This window comes from Rissa tridactyla, chromosome 14 (genome assembly GCF_028500815.1).
Source record: "Rissa tridactyla isolate bRisTri1 chromosome 14, bRisTri1.patW.cur.20221130, whole genome shotgun sequence".
Taxonomy (NCBI): Eukaryota; Metazoa; Chordata; class Aves; order Charadriiformes; family Laridae; genus Rissa; species Rissa tridactyla.
The window spans coordinates 5484382-5506500 of NC_071479.1; the positions used below are offsets into that span (position 1 = coordinate 5484382).

General features: G+C 44.1%; 1 protein-coding gene across 11 annotated transcripts in view; it reads right to left on the reverse strand.

The window, feature by feature from the left end:
- Window positions 1-22119, reverse strand: part of MAPKAP1 (MAPK associated protein 1) — a 105672-nt gene that overhangs the window by 45566 nt on the left and 37987 nt on the right. For all 11 annotated transcript variants that reach the window (XM_054220172.1, XM_054220173.1, XM_054220167.1 and 8 more), the window contains 3 exons: window positions 14080-14252; window positions 8774-8950; window positions 389-498 (listed from right to left, as the gene is read on the reverse strand). In XM_054220172.1, the coding sequence (XP_054076147.1) occupies window positions 389-498; window positions 8774-8950; window positions 14080-14252 (460 nt within the window). The remainder of the gene's footprint in view (window positions 1-388; window positions 499-8773; window positions 8951-14079; window positions 14253-22119) is intronic.

Below are 22119 nucleotides of genomic sequence, written 5' to 3' on the forward strand. Positions count from 1 at the left end.
CCTTTAAATTACTTAAAATCACAGTAAGCGTCATTTTCTTACATAAATTAAAAGCGCACAAATTCTATCGAGGACTGGTCTGACTGTACTTCCACCCATCATCTCAAATTCCCACTAGCCGGGCTGGAATGCAAACGGCTTTGTTACCATAAATAGGTGCAGCAGTGGCTATCCCGCTCTGCAGCAGACACTACGCGGCTCCGCCACGCTCGGCTTTCTGCCCGCATCTAGAACACAAACCCGTGCACAGAACGGCTCCCGAGCCGCGCTGGAAATCACGGTGGGAACTGAAAAAAATCGAGCTTCTTTCACAACAGTTAAAAAGCGACATAAAGTATGCTCACGGAAAAAACACCTTACCCTCTAGAAAATACGATAAATAACCCACCTGAGCCTCTCTGTGATCCCTTCCTTCTCTTTAAGGCCTTTTGTAAGATATCCTTCATGGTGACCTTCATACTGTCCACCTGAATAAGTGAGAATCCATGAGCAGCATTTCTGCAAGACAGATGCACATGCATTTTTACAAAATGATCATCACCAGGCAGCTCACTGCAATTACCGTTAGTTTAAGCAAAGGACCGTTAGCACAACAACGGACTAAGTTGTGCTACGAAAGTAAGTTACAAGGAGAAACCAAGCAAACTCCCTTAGGAAGGCACAGACAAAAATGGAGAAAATGGATTGAGATTCAGGGTGTAAGGATTTTACTAATTTATCTTTATTTCTGATGAATTTGTGTTCATCATTAAAAAAGAAAAACGAGCAAATGTCCCTGCGGAGCTCCTCAACTACTCACTATTAAATATCTGCCCGGCGTTTCCCAGTGCATACAAGAGAAACGGTTTGCAGTGCCATTTTCATACGTGTCCCGGTGGCAGCCATAACAAATCATTAAGGAGAAGTGGGAGAACAACACTCGGAGCAATAACAGCAGCTTTTCAGCACTGCTGACGTATAGCACGATTTCAAGTGTAAGTAAGGTGCTTTCTTTGGGCACGTTTTTGTGACCATCATGGCACAAAATCCCCCAGGGAGGTTTCGGACAGGGGGTACTCGCCCGCAGGAGAGCCCTCTCAGCATGGGGAGGGTGACGGAAAATACCCCCAGGCAGATAATGAAAGTGACACCACTCGGGGAGCAGAGATGACAATACAATACCAGAGATACCGCAGTAATATCTCAGTGAATTTTGCCCCTTAGACCTTGCAGTCAATCTCTGCTCGTGTCAGTAGATGTCACTGCAGACAGTGAGCGCAGGAATTCGCTGGGCACCACCGGGAGATCTGCGCTGCTCGGGAAAAGCTGTTCTGCAAAGCTCCTCAGACAGGAGGAGGAGCTCTGGATCTGGCAAGCAGGAATTTTAATCAGGGAGTAGAGCTCTGTATGAACATCACAGCTGGAATATTTTTAAAAGCAACTGGCAGTCAAAAGCAATCCAAGCAACACAATTACATCATTAAAAACAAGACAGTATTACATGTCACTTTAAGACACAGACTTGGGAATACAAGTTGGAGTTCAGATGGCAGCAGAAGTGGCATCCCTCACCCCGCTGCCACACAGCCTCCACGAGTAATCACCATCTCCAGCCGCTCCCGGCCACTGGCTGCGGTGGCCAGTGAACCCCCTGGCTGGGCACACGCTGGTCCCCGACTCGCTGTCCGGCAGCTATCGGACAGCAGGCACAGCCCGTCCCCTCCTGCCCCCTCCCCGCACACAGCTCTCAGCTCAGCGTCCCCTGCCCAGGGTGGCTGGAACTGCCTGAAGGGATGGTCAAGAACTCCGCAACGGGGGCTCGCTCCCGCGTTACACACAATCCCAGTGCCTGCGGGGCTGTCAGCCAGGTGGGGTGGCTCTGGCCACGGCACCCCCGGCCCCTCGCCCCACAAGTGCTGGTCCAACCCGGCGCTCCCTCCCCAGCAGTGGTGAGTCAGTCTCATCTGAATTTCATTCTCTCTTCCCTTTGTTCCTGGCAAAATGAAACTGCCTAAAAGCCCCAAATTTATGTTCTCTAGACCATTTATTATTTATAACTCTATCTTACTCGTCTTCAAACCAAATATTCCCAGCCTTTTCACGCATCTACTTTTTACCCTCTGGATTTCTGCCACGTGTTTAACACAGAAGGAGCAGAACTGAGCCCGCTGCTCCACATGAGGGAGTGCCATCCACCGCTGCAGCGGCGAGGCTGCCACCTCGGCACAGCCCGAGCACTCCGGGGTGTTGAGCACCACCGTACAGCGAGCTGAGCCCCTCCTAGCTCCACAGAGCAAGCTGAGCCCTTCCCAACTCCATACAGAGAGCTGAGCCCTTCCCAAACTCTTCACTGAGGGGCAAGTCATCCCTTGAGCTCCTACAGAGCCCACCAACGCGCACGGACACCACACAACGTCTCGCCTTTGCCCATCAGCCCCCGGCTCGCTCACCTCACTTCCCACACTCACCTGCTGAGCCGAATTTGGACTTTTTAAAGTGAAAAACCTCTTATACAATTATATTATCATTAGAAAAAGGAAACTACCTTTGCTCTTCTAGTTAAATGACCTGATGTTTGGGTGTGAAGTGCTACAGGAAAAGCCTTGCACACTGGACCCTGCCATCATAACACCGATTCGAAAGACATCTGGTGCCTTCAGGTAATTCATAGAATGCCCTGCAAGACCAAAAGCAGGTCTCCAGAGAACTGCAACCAAACTACAGCAAAAGAAATTAAAATACTGCAGAAAAAAACCAATCAGCAACAGTGAAGAAAAGTCTTCCAAAGCCTTCTATGGCCAAAATGACTGGAGTCACAATTTTATTTTTTTTCCCTTTAGTACAGAATGTTTTTCAAATGTGTTTTCCCACCAAGAGAGTGGGGCTCACAGCGCAGACCAGCCACCGACGGCGGCCGAGCCCGGCTGCCCCAGCGCGGGGCTGCCCCAGCACCAAACCAGGACCTCCCAAAAATGCAACATCCTCTTTCGATTCCCGACACTTGAGCTGTTGAAGAGCACACGCTGCTGCCGATCCCGCGCGTGTTTCAGGCCGTCCCGACTCGGTCGATTCTCTCCATCGAGCAGCTGGCCTGAGAACTGTCAGACTAATTTTCCTGACACTCTATTACTAACTCATGCCTGAGCCACAGCCATTCTTTGCCTCAGAAGCTGGATCTCATCCCAGAACAATCTTTAAAAGTTTATTTTACTGATCAAAGCAAAATAAGAAAAACCTCTGTGTTTTACTATATTTAGTGTGCTATCCAGTAAGCGAGACTTTGGCAAGAGCAGTGAAATGTAAAGCACAGCCCGCCTTGTAAACTTTGGGATGTTTGCTCTGGAGCGGAGCCAGCGGGGCTGGAACGCCTGTCCCGGTTCAGGCGCAGGATTCTGCCCTGCCCCTGCCCCCGTGCCCCGACCCCGCGGCGCTGGGTTTCTCTGACAATGCACCACAGAACCTCGGTAACAACATTTTAGCACTCGGGACCCCACAAACCTGGGCCAAGAGTGCATTTAAGCCCAGACGAGCCTCTGCGTGACCCGGGGTGAGCCCGGAGCATGGAGAGGACGAGCCCCGTGCCATCCCTGGCGCTGCCGAGCCGGCCGGGAGCCCGCAGCCACCCTCCGCACCGCGTCCCCTCACCAGCATCCATCTCCGACACCCACCCTGGTGGGAAATCAGCACCGTGAGGTTCTTCTGGAAGAAATACACCCCCACCTCACCGTGCCAGCTCCCAGCCACGCTCCGCATCCATAATGTGCGTGAACTGTCCTCGCTCAACCCAATTCCAGCATATCCTTAATTACAATTATAAATTACGTGTTTTAACTTCCTCTGCTAACGTGTGATACCTTTATTTTAAGTCAACACATTAGAAACCGGGACAGACAAGCAGATGCTATTCAGATCAATTAAAACTGCTGCTTACAAATTGGAAGCCAAAGAAATTCCTTAGCTTGTATTTTCTGTCATTTTGCAAAAACATACCTGGGTGACAAGGTTAAATCAAGCAAAGGAAATCCCTGGCACTTATCATCCACAGGCATTACTGATAAATTGTGCAGTGGAGGAATAAAGGATTACCTTCTGTATTTTTTCATTACACTTTTCTTTTGTTACAGAATACATAAATCCATTGTGGCACAATGTAATATGTATCATCGTGCTACACCTGTGGACGTTTCATAACGGCTGCCATGTCTGTGCAGTCAGGAATGATAAGTGAACCACCCGTGAATGTTAATGATAGTGATCATTCTGCGGTAACTTGGCTTTCCATCTTCTTTTACAGCCTGAGCGCCGGAGCCAGGGTGGCAAGGTTCAGGAGAGGAAAAAGAAAACAAGAGCAGAGGCGCGAGCGTCGGCGGGCTGACGCCGGGTGCTGCCGGGGGGGAAGGCACGGAAACAGGCAGCGTCCTCCGCTCCGTGGGCTCCGTTTGCGTAAACAAAATAAAACCCCAACACTTAAAGGACAAAAGGCTTCTGTTCTGAATGAGAAACAAACTTTTCCAAAAGCTGCCTTTCCAATCTGGACCACTTTTGTTTTAAATTTTAAATTTTTCTTTTTTTTTTTTTTTTAAATGCTGAAGTGGAATTTATAGCACTTAAGAGCTTGATGCAAAAAATGGTTGGCATGGTTGAAGTGTGTGTGAATGACTAACAACGATTTCCACTTGATCAGCACAAAGTCAAAGTTACGACTAAAAATCCCAGTTGACTCAACATACTTCACTTAAGCCGGGTAATTTTTAAGATAAAGTGCACGGTGATATGACCCGGAATAACTATGCCAGCCACAGTTTTCATTTGGAGCCTAAACGATCTTGCTTTTGTGCATCTCAGGTTCGCCTTGGATAACTCTGTGCGCACGGGGTTAATTGGCTGCATTTTGACACTGCTCGAAGCCACCGTTAGACACAAGTCTCACAAGTCGGTTCCTGCGCTGGCTCCTTTCTTGGGGTTCGACTTTCCTGGAGCCCGCCGCCTTAACGTCAGCACCTACGCTGACCTTCTAAAATTTGCATTTTATGAATATTCTAAAACATACTTTGTAGATTACCTACACCCACGTAAGAACTGATGGCAGGCCGTTCCGGGGGTGCTTCTGTAATCTAAGTAAAAAACACATTTCAAAGCTTCGAACTGACTTTGTAAATGTACTATGAAAGCCTGATATTTTGAAAGTGTTTCAAACCTTAATCTATCAGGAATAGCAGAGCTGCTGCTTTGAAAAACATATATATAATAGTCAAAGAAATTTGAACATAATATCAAAATGGAAAAAAGTGCCACAGAGCAGAGGAACAGTATGCCAAATTTCATCTATGAGCCAACTGGCAGCCGAGCCACAACTCCGAGAAACACCATCAGATCGAGTATGTCAAGTCGTGATAATAAAATTTCCAAGGGAAAAAACCCTAATGATAGCACAGATTTATTTTAAGCTCCCTTCGTTCAGAGTCTTTCAGGTATTACTTCATCATCTCGAGAAGTCTGCATTTACATGAATGCGGGGCTTTGTTTGACTCCTCCTGACAAATCGCACTCGACATCAAAGAGGGCTGTTTGCGAATGCCGGGTTTGACATTGGACAAAGTACTGCTCTCCACAACAGACATTTTCCAAAAACATAACTCGCTAGACTAATGGGCAGTTAGAAGCCAGAATGACTGCCCTCCGTCTTCTCCTTGTGTAACTTTGCCAGAGTCCTTGGAACTTGCCAAATTCGGTCATGCCTGCTTAGCTTGCTCGACTGATTGTGCCAGAAAAGAAAATAAGACACAGATGTATTTGAGCTCTTTGAGATGCCAGTAAGAGAGACAGCTAATGGCTTCATTTCGACCCTCCCCTACCAGCTGGGCACAGGTGGGGGGATAATGAGGTCCCTCTCCCTAATCAAACTCAATTATTTACTACTCTATATAGCCACAAAGACATTCACATTCAGCTCGGAATATAAAACGCACCGTGGGCTACTTCCAACCACCGCCACTGGGTATTTATAACTAACTCAAGTGGCCAAGAGTTTGCCTTGGCAGGGGTTTAAGTGTATGAAGTTCTGCAAACTGTTTCTGTTCAAACATGTCCTGCTGAAACGGGGTCCCCGGCGAGGTTCCGTAGCTGTCAGCTCGGAAACTGCACAACATCTGCAAATACAGCCAATGTGCAGGACGGGTGAGATCTGAAATAAACCACCGTGCTTCAGCGTGAAGCTTCTCAGAAGCACCAACTTTTTTCAACAGTGATTCAATATTAATAAACATTACAAGTCACAAGCCTGACATGGCAGCAGCTGAAATACTTCAGCATGAGGAGGGAGAAGAGAGATGCAAAATATAAAAACAAAATTACATGCACTAGTAGGATGACAGGGAAGGAAGAAGATGTAGAATTTACAACAAATCCCTACAAAAATCAGACAGCACGCACATTTAAACTCACAGTACTAACAATCTTTTGATCAAGTGATGATCAAGTAATTCTCTATTCTAGGGGACACACTAAAAAACCTAATTTAAATCTCACTATTTATGAGTTACTATTTACACAGGAAGTACAAGCAATTTCAAAGGAACATGTGGACACAGAAAAAGCTCTCTCAGAAAAGCACCACCTCTTATGATGAGTTGTCCTGTTTCTAACCAGCAGGATTTCCTAAGTTAGAAGGAAGGTCCTCGCATGAGCACAAATTAGGTTAAAGCAAAAGATTTCACATTTCTTTTGCAGGATTTGCAGCTGGACCTTGACCCTGCCATGGCCACCAGGCAGAGAACCCTGGCCAGGGCAGGACCCTGCTGAGGTCTCTGGGCTCCACAAGGCAGCACCAGTTCCACCTCCTCCGAGCCATCCTCCAAAACCTGGGACCACACGTGGTCGCTGCAGTTAAATACTACCCTCTATTTGAGGGCAGTTTGGGCAACGGGGATTTAGGTAGGAGGCAACTGAGAAAGAAAGGGGACTTTCTCCAGATGAGAAACCATCAACAATTTCGAATCTTCTAATGAGACAGGCTTCTTAACTCGTCTACCTGCAATAAACACTTGTGATCTTTTTTGATTACATGGAATTAGAATAGAAGCTTCTATATACCTGCTGGAATTTTGCTGGGGATACTGATAACACAGGATTATCTTAAAGATAAAACAATCACAGAATCATAAAATTAAAAAAATCAAATTCCTGGCAATAGCATTGACTGTAGAGAAATGCATGCAGGTGAAAGAGAGATCCCCTCTTCCAGGTAAAACATGCAGCATTCTCCAGTCAGGTGGAAGGAACTCAACATTCTGCATTTCCACAGAAGGAAAAGCCAGTTGCCTGGCTCAGCCGTGGGACCAGAACCTGCACAAACCAAAACGGACCCTGCAATACGACTGGGAAGACTGCTTCATGTCCTCCCCGCACCGGCTCCCCCACGACACACCCAGCTCAGCACAGCTGAGCATGTTTACCTCAAATAACTTATTTGTAAATGCTGTTGACAGAATATTTTATTTTCCAATGACCTAATACAGTGGAATGGGCCTTTGGGAAATACTTGTGGGATTTCTGAAAATTTCTTTCAGTAGGATGCTTTAGAACGTCTCTAAGAAACACGGTCCACAATAAAGAGTATAAAAATGTAATTAAATAGCTCAGAATTTTTTTAAAACGTCTGATTATTCAAAACCAGAGGCAGCTGTATGATTATGAAGTTTAAGTAGTCCGTTATAAATTAAAGAAATGTCCAACAGCCAGGAAAACCCTATTAGCATTTTCATTTCAAGACATCCAAACATTGAATTTTTCTGCCAAGTAAGAAGTGACTTACGCTGCTAGTATTTTGCCACAGTAATTAAGGCCTTCTGATGGTTTACAAGATTTTTCACTCACAAGTAAAGAAAAATAAAAGTGTCCAAGCACAGTATATATCACTAAAACCCTAATCCGCTGATAACGATACAGCCAATTCCTCTTGAGCTACAAACCAGAGAGCTCCAAGTTGCAGTGGCGCGTGGGATCGTCTTCTTCAAAACTCTTCTGGACTTGGAATGGGACTGGATATACCACTCAAACTGGCATGCTCATGTACTGCTCATTCCTCTCCTCAATCCCTGCATTCTTATTAGCGCACTCTGCAAGTATTTGTATTTAAAATTACTTGCTTTTCAGTCCACTAACCCGTCTTAAAATGCAAACTTACTACTTTGTCTACCAGGCTTTGAAAGCAGATTTGGAAGTCTCTCATCTGTGGAATAGCCAAACACTGCGTACACCTTTTTTTCCTGCTAAAATTCAATAAATTTTTCCAAAATAATTAAAAAGTCAATAGCAAAATCAGTTCTTAATACCTGTTGAAAAGGGCTCTGGATATCCAGATATCTGGATATCCAACACGACTGGCTTTATAATTTTAACTCTCTGAAGCTATTATATACGTTATTTCATTTATTATTCAGAACATATTTTTCCTAAATAAGCAGCACGTCTGGAGCAAAATGAAGACTATGAGCTCAGACTTTGTGTAAAGTCCAAATATTTACTAGCGGGAGTGCAACAGTTCAACGTTCCCCACTAACCCCACGCAGAAGGGCTGATCTTCTCCCCGTAGCGCTGGGCTCGCGCCGATGGGCTCACCCCGGTTGCTGCCGCCAGCACCGACCCTTCTCCCTGCCCCGTGACACCCCCGGAGAACCAGCACCCGCGGCCCTGCATCTCCCTACACTCAGAAGGAGCAGCAGAGCGAAGACGCGGAGGTGGCGTGGAGACACGGCTCTTTCCCGGGGGTGGAGACAGTCAGCCCCGTACTCACATGCGAACAAAGAGCGACTGTTTGGCTGCCAGGCCGGGAGAGGAGTACTTTTCAACCAGCGCCAGGGTGCTGAAGCCAAACTTGTGAATGGGCTCGTTGGAATCCAAGGGTGGAAAATCTGTGTCAACCTCCCCGTCGTCCTCAGCAATATGGAGGCAGTAGGCATTGACGTTGTCGCTGAAACACAGACAAACCAAGTGCATTCAGGGGGGAAGCAGGCAACCGCTTCGGTTCAGCCGATCAATACCAGTCGCTAAATGCTGTAGAAAACCAATCAGCAGCCACGCCGGTTACGGGAGTAATACACCTCAAAGCCACTGACGGCATGAATATAAATATGTCCCAACAAAGTCCCAACATCCCTCACAACCATAACCAGGTGGTAACAGAAAAACCCCCAAACCTCAGCGCAAAGCCGTGAGCCTTACGTCATCGCTAGCGGAACTGCAAGCAAGGGAGTGACAGTGACCAAAATACACCAAAGTCCATAAAAGTTTCATGACTTCATAAAGCTGGAAGCAATATTTCTCCATTTATGAAACTACCTTTTAGAATTAAAGACAAATGAGCAGTGTCTGTTTTTTCATAGCTCAAGCAACTGCGGAAGAGTTTACTGAGTGTGCGCTGGCAAAGCTGAGCGGGGGCGGGTGGGAAAACGGCGTAAGGAACTATGGGAAAAGTTAAAAATCTGTTCAACATAGTGGCAATGACTAGTAGAAAAGCTACCTTTTCTAAAGATCTAAGTTGTCCAATCGCTAAAAAAAGATAAAAATTAATACAGACTAACAAGTAGAACTAAATAACACAGAAAGTTTTAAAAGGGTACGGTGTAAAGAAAATACGAAAGAAAAACCTGAGCTTCTTTCTTTCCACAAACAAAAGCCCATAGGGAAATAACTATCTATACATACCAGAATGTTAATCATCTTTTCCTAATATGAAAATATATTTCAAATGCTAGTATTTAAATTATCATGCTAAAAATAAGTATTCTTTCTTATTGTAAGTGTGCCAGCATTCAAGCATTTTCCACAGCCATGAAGTATAGCTTGAGTGTTCACGTGGCAGTGTGTTTCTAAACTCTGCAGTTTAAATTTGGAGTTTTAATTGCATGATTGATGCTTAAATTAATTAATTGCAAAGTGTATGCTAATTGTTTAATTGGTCGCTTGATCTATATAGATCATTTTTTGAATTAAATGAGTTGATTTACAAAGTTTATTGATTGGATGTGACAATGAATTATTTCGCTGACTACCTGATTTGCAATTTTCTCAATTAATTCACAAACCTTTGGTTGCAACTGTGCTTTATTGAGAGTGCTTAGTCCAGGTGATCTATACGCACCTTGTCACAACTAAGACATTTATTATCTAAAACAGGTAATAATGATGCATTACTATTAATGGAAGCTGTAAATTTGCTAACAAAAAGGTAATCCAGCAAGGTTTGTCACTATGAATTTTGAAAATTCTGCAATACTATTAAAGAAACTTTCATGGGTCTCTGGCCTGCTATGAAGAACTGGAACATTGCTGTGGAATTAATTTTTAACTTCTTCAAGGGTGCTTAAGGGCCTTGTAGGGAGCTGGTGGAGGCAGCGCTGGGCAGGGAATTCCCGCAGCAGCCGCCGAGCTGGGCTGTCCCCCGGGGGCTGCGGGGCTCCCCGGGAACAGGCTAAACAAAAAGGCTGTGAAGAGTATAGATACGGCTGAGCCTGCTCGCGTCGTCGGAAATGCCTGGCATGGTTTTCGGGTCCTTCTCCCATTCTATTTAGATTCTCCATTGCGTCCACTTCAGCACAACTCAGAAGTGGCCCCAGGCTAAGAGACTTCCCAGCCTGAGGGGTCACCCCACGCCCACCGTCCCACGGCTCGCGCCGTGCCTTGCACTGCCCATTTGCTAACCTACTCCTTTGACGGAATTCTCCCCTGTGCACCTGGTGCGCGCTTAGAGCCCTGTACAAATAAAGTTAACATTTTCATCTGGTACTTGGTGCATTTGCATAATTCTCCCTGAAGCCAGAGGAACACACAGACATGCGGCAACAGAACACACTCAGGGCGCTCTCAAAGCAATCCAAGTGCCGAAAAAAAATGTGGTGGTGACAACTTCCCTTCCACCGATCATACTGCAAATACACGTCAGTTACATCCCAGAAATTAAAGGGGTTACAAACGGCTTCAAACATGAAGTGGGTTCCTGAACACTAACACAGATTAAGTCACAATCTCTTGAAAAAACAAGTCCAACAGTAAAACCGTTCTGCATGTTGAACCTCCACCAGTGCGAGAGCAAAGTCCTGAACTTTAGGCTTCAAAATTACCAGGTGCAAAGTCTTGAGAATCCAAGTCTGCTATGGACAGAACATTAAGTACAAGAACTGACAGATGTAATGGCATTCTTAACTTCAAAAACCAGGAAGTTTATTTGAATTTTGCATCTCACTATTAATTTATTCCTAGAAAGGGATTTTATTTTTTGCAGGTGGAATCATTACAGCACATCTGTCAGGGGCTGGCAAGAGAATGGTCCGCTGGGTTATGACCAAAGTTCGTACCTAAGAGGCCAGGAACAGGGATGCTACCACTGTCAGTGGTTCCTCAGATCAAGACACTGAAGAGAGACAAATATAATACAATTATAATAAAAAAAGGCAGCCTAACAAAATACAAAATGTTCTCAAGCTGTCAACTAGTACTCACTCATTTCAGACTCTTACATCTACCTTTTAGGAAAAAGAATCAGGCAGTAATATATTCTTTTCCTAAAGGCAGAGGGGCTGTTTCTCTTAATTACAAAGTCTACAACCTCCTCATTATTCTCAAATTGTGTTACTAGTAGGTATATTTGTCATTCTGCATGCATTGTCTATCAGATTGGAAGCATTCTCTATATGTATTTTAGTGCAGTGTCACAACGATCCTGATTTTTCCTTTTTATACTCTAAACTGACTAAATCGGGAACAAATAGCAAACGTAGAATGTGCAACCTACACAAGCGCTCTCCTTCTCTGCAAATGATGGGAATTAGTCTACAGTTAAATGAATCCTTGCTACAGGACAGGCAGTCAGCAGTGCCAAAAAAAAGATGATGGAGAGATGAGAAATAATGAAGAACTCCACAAGAAAACAAACTTCTTGTAATCTTGAGGCTCTGCCCCTTCTGCTGAGCATTTGCACCCGGATTCTCAGTTGCTGCTGTTGGACTGTTCTTGGGAACTCATGCCTCCAGTATTTATTTTAGTATTTCTGTGCTGAGGTTTGATTACATCAGACAGCCCCCTTGGTCGTGATCACTCTTTGACACATCATAACATCTTATCCTTCAAGGCAGACAGAGAAATTCATTTCCCCCCACTGCTGACGTTTGCTGCGGGCAATGATGTTTCATGGAACACCTCTGCTCGTGGTTTGAGGTGTGCTGGGCTCCTGAAAAATATACGTGTGTCCAAAGATTGACATTAGTGGTATCTTGTTCGTTAAAAAATATGCTAATTGTACTCAAAGGACACTTTTTTGAACTGATGATATAATGAACAGAAATTAATAACAGCAAATGAAATGGCACCATCTGCAAATAATTTTGTATTTCTTCTCCAGTGTAAAAAAAATGCCAAATCAAACTGAAGTATTTAACCTCTGAAACATCTCATCTGTTTGTTGAGAAGAGCTGAGGAAACCCCATATCCAAGGCAACGATATCCACGAAACCGTCTGCAGGAGGGGCTGCTTTTCTGGGCTGTCCCGTGCCTGCGGAGCAGACACCAACCAACCCCAAAGCCGAGGTCAGGTGCCCCCTCAGCACCCCCCTGCCCCCTGCAGCTGGGCCCCGGCAGCAGAGACGGCTACCGAGCCCTCAAACGCTTCTGAAAAATGCTGAAAGAGAAAACTATAAAATTCAGTACCAAAAAACCCCATGTACCAGGTATTCCAGGAAAAACAACAAAATGAAAACTGGCTGCTATAGGAAAAAAAAACAAGCAAAACTGTGAACCTTCTTTGCACCAGAAAAGTCACTCGCTAGTATCTGTTACGAATAACTGCCTAACAAACTATTTTAAGTTCTTATTTTATGTTCTATGACCCAGCAAAAGCTGAAGTATTTTACAGAACTGTTTTAAAACAGAAGTCGCTCAGATGAGTGTCCCTGAAGAACCTGTTTGACACACCCTGGGTCACCTCCCGTGATAAAGTACCGGCTCTCACCAAACAACACAAGTTCCCCAGCGCAGCAAATCCAACCCCTTTTTCAGCCCCAGAAATCTTAGGGGCAGAGCTCTTTCCCAGTGAAGGCGTAGGCCATATTACCAAAGGTACTGAAAAATCCATCGATTAACTAAAGCTGAAATTTCTGAGGACGACACAGACGCTGCTCTTTACAGCAAAGAGCCAACGTGACTGAGGGCTGTGTCTTGTAGAAATTATAAGGTATGGCATGATAGAGGTTTTTGAATGCAAGAATGCAATTTTATCCACAATTTAGAAGAAAAATGGTATTTATTTTGTTTTCGGGATCCTTACTAGCATATCTTTATTTTAGCGCTATCTCCAGGATGATAGCCTGGAAAGAAAAGCACCTTTAGCCCCTCTGCCTGTGAATTCTTAGAAAACCAGAAATATTTTAACCCGTGCATAATGAATTAAAGTCGTTATGTCAGCAAAATGCCAACAGAAAGCAAGTTAAGTGATAACGCTGAAGTTTCATGGCAGAACTCTGACTTGTTTCCAGGCATAGTCACAATGCTACAATCTATTCTGTGGGCTCCGGAGAACAGGAACAGGATTTTGAGACACACCGTCACCCAGCTCAGCGATTCCTCCCTCCGCGGCTCTCCAGGAGGAGCCGGCTCTGGGCCGAGAGAAGAGTCAGAGTCTGGGCACCTTCCCTCGGCATGAACACGAGAGGGAGTTACGAATGAGTTCCGGATTTTATTTGACATCCTTGTGATCTCAGCCATTAAGAACACCACCAAAAAATAGATGGGACATAAAATAAAAAATGTCTCTGTGACACCAAAAGAGACAAGATTTATATTATTTTTACACAGAGCATTTTGAAATTATGATTCATTTACAAATCCACGGTTTCATATGCTTATCATTATACAGTACCCGGTACTTTAATTGAAAGAGAAATGGCTATAGATGCACGTGTCCTGCTCAAAAGGAAATACTGATAAATGTGCAGGTGGTTTCTCTAAGATTTATCTATAAAAACATTGACATGGAAATCCATTTCATTATGCAAAAAGGCTGCAGAGGAGAAAATTAGAGATCAAGAGGTAGTAAAGAAAGAACATTACTTCAGTTTTGGTTCCCGTCCCTCACTTGTATATTGCCAGCATATTAGTCCAATCAGGTCATGCACCTTGGCATTTGCTATCGTCACAACTGTCATGGGCTGCAGTTTGTCTTGGCTTGTGTGCAGTGGGAGGTAGACATCAATTTTTTTGGTTGCCGTTGTACCAACATGACCCTGTCGAGAAAATATATTTCATTAGAATGTATAAAAGAAAAAGTATGACAGCGCTAATACAAAATCTGGTACGGGTGGAATTCTTTTCAGCAGAAAGATTAAAATACACTGCTACGACTTGAAATTAGAAGCATGAACGTTTAAGTTCCAATTCTTTTACTGCTGTTTAATGTATCTGTAAAAATTATATGAAATATTTGGCAATGATTTCACAGATTTCCATAAGAAGCCTGAGCTTCATTGAAGATCCCATGTTCTTGCAGGATTTTGCCGTCAGCATTTAATGCTAGCATTACCCTCGTGTCTATGCTTCTGCTTTCCTCTGCAGTCCCTTTTCACCACGCGCAAAGCCCACCTGCCTCAGGAGCAGAGCCACCATCCTCCTGCCGTGCCTTATCCCTACGGCTGGCACGGCCCCGCTGCCGCCTGGCGCGGGGGCACCCACAGAGCCCATCTCAGCACCCGTTACTCCGGGACACGCGGGCGCTGCCAGCGCTGCTCGCTTTCCAGTGTTCTCCTGCCCTCCAGCGTTAGCGGGGGACTCCTCTACCTCCTCCCCTCCCGCTGCCCCAGAACCAGAGGGGCCCACACTGACACCGGTCGCAGCGGGTACGCGCAGGGAACTTGCAGTGTTTGCAGAAGGGTAATCGCAGGGAACTCGCGGCGTACGCAGACGGGAGATGAACCTGGCTGGCATGTTCCCACCAGAAGGAGGGGAATGACAAGCCCTCCACAGCCGGCAGCGTCTGCGCGCAGAAACAGCTGAGACCTACACTTGCACCCTACAGGCACCAACCACGCAGTTACGGGGCTCAGGTCACGGCCGGACAGACACCGCCGGCTGCTTGGCCAAGGGACATCAAACCAGTAACCCGGGTAGAGAACTGGGCAATGCATGTCAGTCCTACATGGGTGTTACAACGATGTTTAAAAAGAAACCTTAGGCTTGGCCTTGGTTTGCCAAGAGAAGAACAAAATCACACACACAACTGAGCCATTAACCTATTTTGAACTATTTGAAGACAACCAAGGAGGATTAACTAATACTGGTTTTTATTGGAACTTATTGTATTAAAAAAAAATATCTATTTGGCACTGTGGAGATTAACAATTAAATAAAACCTAAAATACATAGCAACGTAAAGACCTATAAAATTTGCATTACAAGAAAAAAATGTTTAATCTACTGCGGAGAGAAGTGCATTTTTACACCAGTAATCTTTTAAACAGACAAAAGATTGTACATCCTGATCCCCTCTTCAAAAGCACCCCTGATGTAACCATCTATCTCTATCTCTATACGTATATGGGCCTTCAGAGAAGAGAGTATTATTCGAATTAATCACTCGGAATTCCAAGTAACAGAATAAAAGGATTCAATACTATAAATCTACGACGAGAGTATAAAACAGGGAGTTAAATGCCATGTGCTAATTTCAATATATTGTTAAAAACCATTTGATCCATCAGTGTGATTATAAATTAGAGAAATAATAGGAATTTAAAGATTAAAGTTATCCATACTAGCATAGCTAAAAGTATTATTAAAATCCATCCAAATACAATGAAATTGGTTTTTAAGAAAGCATTTTTATAGTGCAGACACCTCCTCTTCCCATGTTTTTAAGGTAAGAAGAAACTGGTTTTACCCCCTTTAACGGCAATGTTGTATTTGTAACAGAATACGGGACACGCCATCGCCGTGTTCGGATAAGCCTTAACAAGCCTTTGGGTGAGCCAGTGGGCCTGGGACTCCCCGGACACCATCCAGCCCACGGCCCTACCTCTCCAAGGGAATCGTTAACACAACGCAACTACAACCACTGGAAAAATAAGGGTCTTTCCTTCCTTCTTGCTTTCTCCTCTTGCTTTCCTACATACAGGACTTATTTTTAAGGGGAATTAAGCCAGTATCAGGTAATGAGTCACCAGCGTCAAAGTCTGTCCCTGTCCCTGCCCAGGCACAGACAGCAGCCGGGGGTCGCCGGGACGTGCGCGAGGCTGGGAGCGTCGCTCAGGCCACGGCCAGGGACGCTGGCCACAACAGACCCAGAGCTCAACTGCGTGTGCATGTGAACAAGTAAATAGGAGTTATCAAGGAAATTAATGTGACTCCTTGGCACGCGAAGTTAGTTACATATTTAAATCCAAGGATGGCAGCATCATAAGTAATGCTTAGGCCTGATAATGGAAAATCCAAGAAAAATTGACAACCAGATGTGAGAGTCGCCGCCAAGGTTACAAGCGCTGTAGACAGCATAAAACCAGGGAACGGCCAAATGCGCCAAGAACTGTGACTAATCACCAAAAAGACCAGATTATTCCATTAGCCACTATGACAAGTACAGACTGTTTTATAAACTCATAATCCAATAAACACATGTATTTATAAAATAAACACATCCTAGGGACCCTGATCTCACAATTATCAGAAATAAGATGGTATCTTTCCTTGTGCTACCTTTCGCAGTGCTTCTCTCTCCTTTGCCCTACACCGTGCTGTTGCCTTGGGTTGTTTTTAAATAAACTTTTCTTTGTTTTTCCCCATCTCTCAATTTCCTCTACCACCTCCAGTCTATTTTTACCATCTTGCTTGTCCAAACTCCCTCCGTTACCGATATCCTTGTTCTCCTGCTCACAAACACTCCGCATGAACCCCAAGATGAGATGTGACATAGACCGAAGGTAATTCATAGACATTTTGGGATTCCAGCTGCTCTCTGAGCGCGGGGAGCGATACCAACAGCAGTAGTACTGGGAAATGGCTCAAAAGCATCCCGATTACACTTAAGACCTCTAAAAAATACTTTGCGAGTGAAATACTTCTATTAATTAAAAGTGCTGTAAAACTGACTGCCACAAGATATCAGAGAGGCTGAAACCTGAGATTTGGAAGCTGATTAGACTTTCCGCTGGTAACGAGAACATTCAGTGCCACATGGGGCAGGAAACATTGGCGTGGCCTGGAAACACGTGGGTCGAGGCTTCGACCGATCAACCACCAAGTCAAGGGGTCCGGGGGAATCTCCACTGCCTTTGTCGCAAATTGCTGATATTGGTTCTGAACCAGCACTACAAATCCAAAGCGTCAGGTACCTGTCTACAGGACGGAACGAATGCATATTCTTAGTCTGGTCCTGTAAATATTAATGGTGTGGGAAGTCCCACGGAGCTCAATTACTTGCCTGTGCAAAGCTCATTAGGGAAGGATTTGTGGGTGGTGGGACCGAGTAAAAGGCATCCAATTACTCGTCTCAGTGGCCAAGAGGCAAAGAGCTCGCCACGCTGGATTTCACAAGTAATAACTTGTGGGCTTTGCGTGGTGCTCGTAGTCACTTCTTCAGGAGGAATCATTCAGAACCAGATTACAGACTCTACTGGAAGCAAAATTACTTTTTTCTCCCAACTAAAAACTGTATTCCAACTATCAGTGCTGAGGAGACCCAGAAGATAAAGTACAATTACCTATATTCAAAAAGGCAGCATCAAACTTTATTAATAGATTCTGTATAAAATTCAATGGAAAATCTATTCAGGGCCAGGGGCCTTACCATTTGGAGTTTCCTTAATAGCCTCCAATAAATCTGGGAAGCATAAAGGGGCTGTTAAATTAACATTTTCCTGATCTGTCACCTGTGGCATAGTTAATTTGTCAAAAAATTCTTTTAGCTTGTCACTGGACACTGTATATTCTGACAAATGAAGTCTGGAATAAAATTGACAAAATATCTCGTTAATTTTCTAGGAAATCACAAATCTGATTCCATTAAGCTTTTATTGTTAGAAATGTTATATTCCACCAATCCTTTAAGGAAGTGAGGAGTAACTGGATACACAGAAAACATACAATAAATCACAGAAAATTTTCTTAGTATTTTTATTAATGGATTCTCTGTAGGCTACCTAGTGCTCTCCTACAGTCTGATCTTACGGAAATTTCCGTTTGCTATTTCCATTGCATTTTCATCTCACTCAGAGCAAAGATGATGTTTCACCATCTGCAACTCACTGGCGGAGTCATGGCGCAGCACGGAAGAGGCCAAAAACCAGGAATGCTATTTCCCAAATCGTTGCTAATGTGCTGTGCACATAAACAAATCACTTAATTTCTTTATATTTCTGTTTTCTCTGTCCCTGTCATCAGAATTCTCGGTGGCTGGCACATCATAGTTCTTTGGCACATTCCAGCTTTTCTTTTCTGCTGCTATTCAAGAGCCGCACAGAATCGTGTCTATTATTTGACATTGCTGAAAAGTTCGGTCTGCCGAATTCACAAACTTTCTGCTTTCTATTTTTAATAGTTTCTTCTGAAGGAATAACTTGGTATTTAAGACTATTGCTCCTGGGAATCCATGCTTCTCCCGTTATCTAAAATAGAGACAGACTAGCATAGTAGTATTTGGTGATATATAACGGTAGTCGGGCTAATTCCAAGAACACAAGTAGCACCACCAGCACGTACGTGTGTTGTGGGACCTGCAGACACAAGAGTACGAGTGAAGGATACGACAGGCAACTCAAACGATGAATTTTCATGGGTTTTCTAGGATCGTATTTGCGAGCTGTGGTGTTTAGTTATATAAATACTGGTTACTACAACAATGACAGGAAAACCACACGTAGAATGATCTTCATTGGCTATGTATAACTTTAGAAATGTCTGTATCATTAAATAATGTTCTGTAATAAAATACGCTTTAAATATAAACACAGGATGTTAAATTAAAAAAGAAAAAAATACATATTTAAACTCTATAAATTCTTTCAACCCAAGAAGTCTTTCTAAGATTTAAAATCAACTTTTAATCAAAGTCCATGGGAAAATATATACCTCCCTCCGATCCCAGAAGATGTAGTTCTTGAGCAGATTATCACGGGGCCACTAATACTCTTCCCCGCGACAGAGGAAGTTCGGTACCGCCTGTCCTCCCCGGGACACCTCACTCCCCAGCAGAGCTCGGCAGAACCTGCCTAATGGGCAGCTAATGAACTAGTCATGGAGAAAAATGTGTGCGCTGGATCCCGCGCACTTCTCATTTGCTTCACCGCACACCACAGTAGAAAATTAAAAAGTCCATAAACATTTCTCAGAGAAAAAGTGATTAATTTTCAACAATAATAATTTACTGCATCTTCCTGTACAATAGAGTTCTGTGCCTAAATGTTATATCACTTTAAGATTAGATGCTCTAATGATATAACGCAAAGATTTTACTGAATCATTATTTAGTGGGAGTCATAAAAACCTCTTAAAATTAATCTTTCATGCACATCTAGCTTATCCAAAGTTAGCATTTAATTAGATGGCCTTGGCACAAATGAGCTTACTACTTTATTTGCTCAATCAGTATATGTCTCTTCAGTAATTATAATTAATTTAAGTCATTGACTCACCTCCCAGCAAACAATGCTAAACATTACACAAAATGGAAACAAATGCTTATCCTTTTCCAAATGTAAAATGTCTCCTCACTTTTAAACTCAGGGAAATGTTTTTTGTTTCAGGTGACAGGGCATTTAATATACTCCGCGATCCAGCAGTCACCTCTTAACCATAACTTACTCACGCAGGTATTTAACCAGCAGATAGAAAACACATGAAGGGGAAAAAATTGAAATCTATTAACTCAGCATTTACAACACAAACAAAAGTTCTAACAGATTAGAGCACAGATGTTTATGGCAATGCGAAGGACCACATTTTTCTAAGACAACCATTGAAAAGCATCGTTTTCTAAGCTCTTGATGTAAAAAAAAAATAAAAATAAATTATTCCTTCATCCAAATATGTGGGAATAGAACAGTCAGTCATATTCACTCATAAGCAAAACAGCTTTTGAGGGGCTGAGTAGAAAAAGAAGGGTCATCCGAAAAAAAAATAATTTTTTTAAAAAATTTTTTTTTTAGATTAGATGATCAAATACCTTAAAAGCTTTCAACAAGCACGTGGCAGAAGCCCTCACACTGCAGCGCAACACAACGGCACCGCCGGCACACGGTTGAGCACAGAGAGGCTGGCGGCCGTGCAGGACGAGGAACACGCTGCTCGGCCCCGGCCCCGCAGCGGAACGCGGAGCTGCCACTGGCAGAATTTGTGCGGTGAGCACAACAGCATCGAACATAATACCACGGTTAAATATTTATAACACAGTCTGTTCTTTTCATTTCCACAGTGTTATAACAGATCTGGAGGAAATGCCTGTTCAGCTGCGTATTATACTAATACTCAGAGCACGAGGGTAACTCCGTCCGTACAAAAGTCCAGGGTAGATCCACCCTTGTGTTACTCCCCAAGGCACCATACCACACCCACTATGGCAAAATAGGAATGATGTTTATTCTACCAGGTGGCTAAGCCAGGATTGTATTTGTCATTACTACAGCCATACGACTGCTTCTGTTATTCTTAACTCGTTTCTAGAAAACGCCACCAGTGAGGCACTGGGACAATGACTCCAGAGCGGCGGAGGCGAGCAGGCTGCGCTCGGCACGCGTCCGCGTCCCCATGCTCCCCGTCCTCACACATCCCTGTCCTCATGCCCCCCTCCGTCCTCACACCCCCCCATCCTCACACGTTCCCCCATCCTCTTGCCTTCTCCATGAAGCTTCAAAGTTGTTCCTTTCTGAGGAGCGGGTTCTCCTTTGCATCCCCCTCGCTTGGGCTGCAGAGTTGGCAGATCACAATGTAAAATTCCATTAACATTGTTAAATACTTAATTTATCTTATTCGCACTGTCACTATTCATAAAAATTTAACCCAGTAATTTCCTGTTACACAAAGCATAACAAAGTATGAATATTTAACTACAAGGTAAATAACACACTATTATTTTTTATTCTAAATTGTTGACTTCACTTAGCATGTCTGCTTTGTATAGCACCACACTATTTTTCAATTAAAGGTCCAGATGTTTCAAAGGCTCCAGTAGGCAGCAGCAGTTATGAGAAATGTGTTATCTGCATTGCAATGATCACTACAACATCAGCTCCAGGCTGCATTAACATGCTCATGTTTTATTCCAGCCCCCCTCCTAATGTACCAGTTAATTATACAACACACAGCTGAGAAACATAACCTCCAGAGCTGGACAGTTTCCTTCCACGCTTCCACCTGAACAAATTTTTATACGCACCTCAAAACTATGATTTACATATATAACCACACCACCAAGTATCCCAAATTACTGCCTGTCCTCTCTTGGCATTCACTCCCACAATTAATAAAAATATGCAAGTCCTGAGCAAAGAGTAAGACACGTAATTCTTGTAACAGCGTATTTCCATCATATTAACACGCATTCATCCATACAACTCACTTTGGATTAAAAACTGCTTTACTTAAAAGTGCTATGAACATGATTTCTTGTTACTGCTCTTTTTCCGACAAATGTTATCTGGAAGGCGGGAGGAGCCCCCAGTCCGTCCCCTTTGCAGCTTGGCCTCCTTCGCTTTCACGCAGGTCCCAGTTTGCAGAGAACTGGTCCCAGTGCATCTCCCATGGACGGGAGACCGACCTGCTCCGTGGCATGTGGCCGGGGGGAGCGCAGCTCCCGTGCCCTCCCCGCACACAGGGACCCGCAACCGCCTGCCCCCGGGGCTGGACATCCCCCCCTGGCCCCCACAAGCCAGCCCGGTGTTACACCCCGACCGGGGGTTACACCCCGACCGGTTCGGTTCCAATGCTCCTGCTGGAGAAGGGAAACACACGTTCAGATTTATCAAACTACAACTGCTACAGCTGCAACCAAAAAGCATTCATTACACGAAACCATCCTTGGGTTCCATGTAGCGGAGAGAAGGAATGGCCTACTTTAGAAGAATTATTTATATTTTACTTAGTAATAAACATTACAATTTAATACCGAGG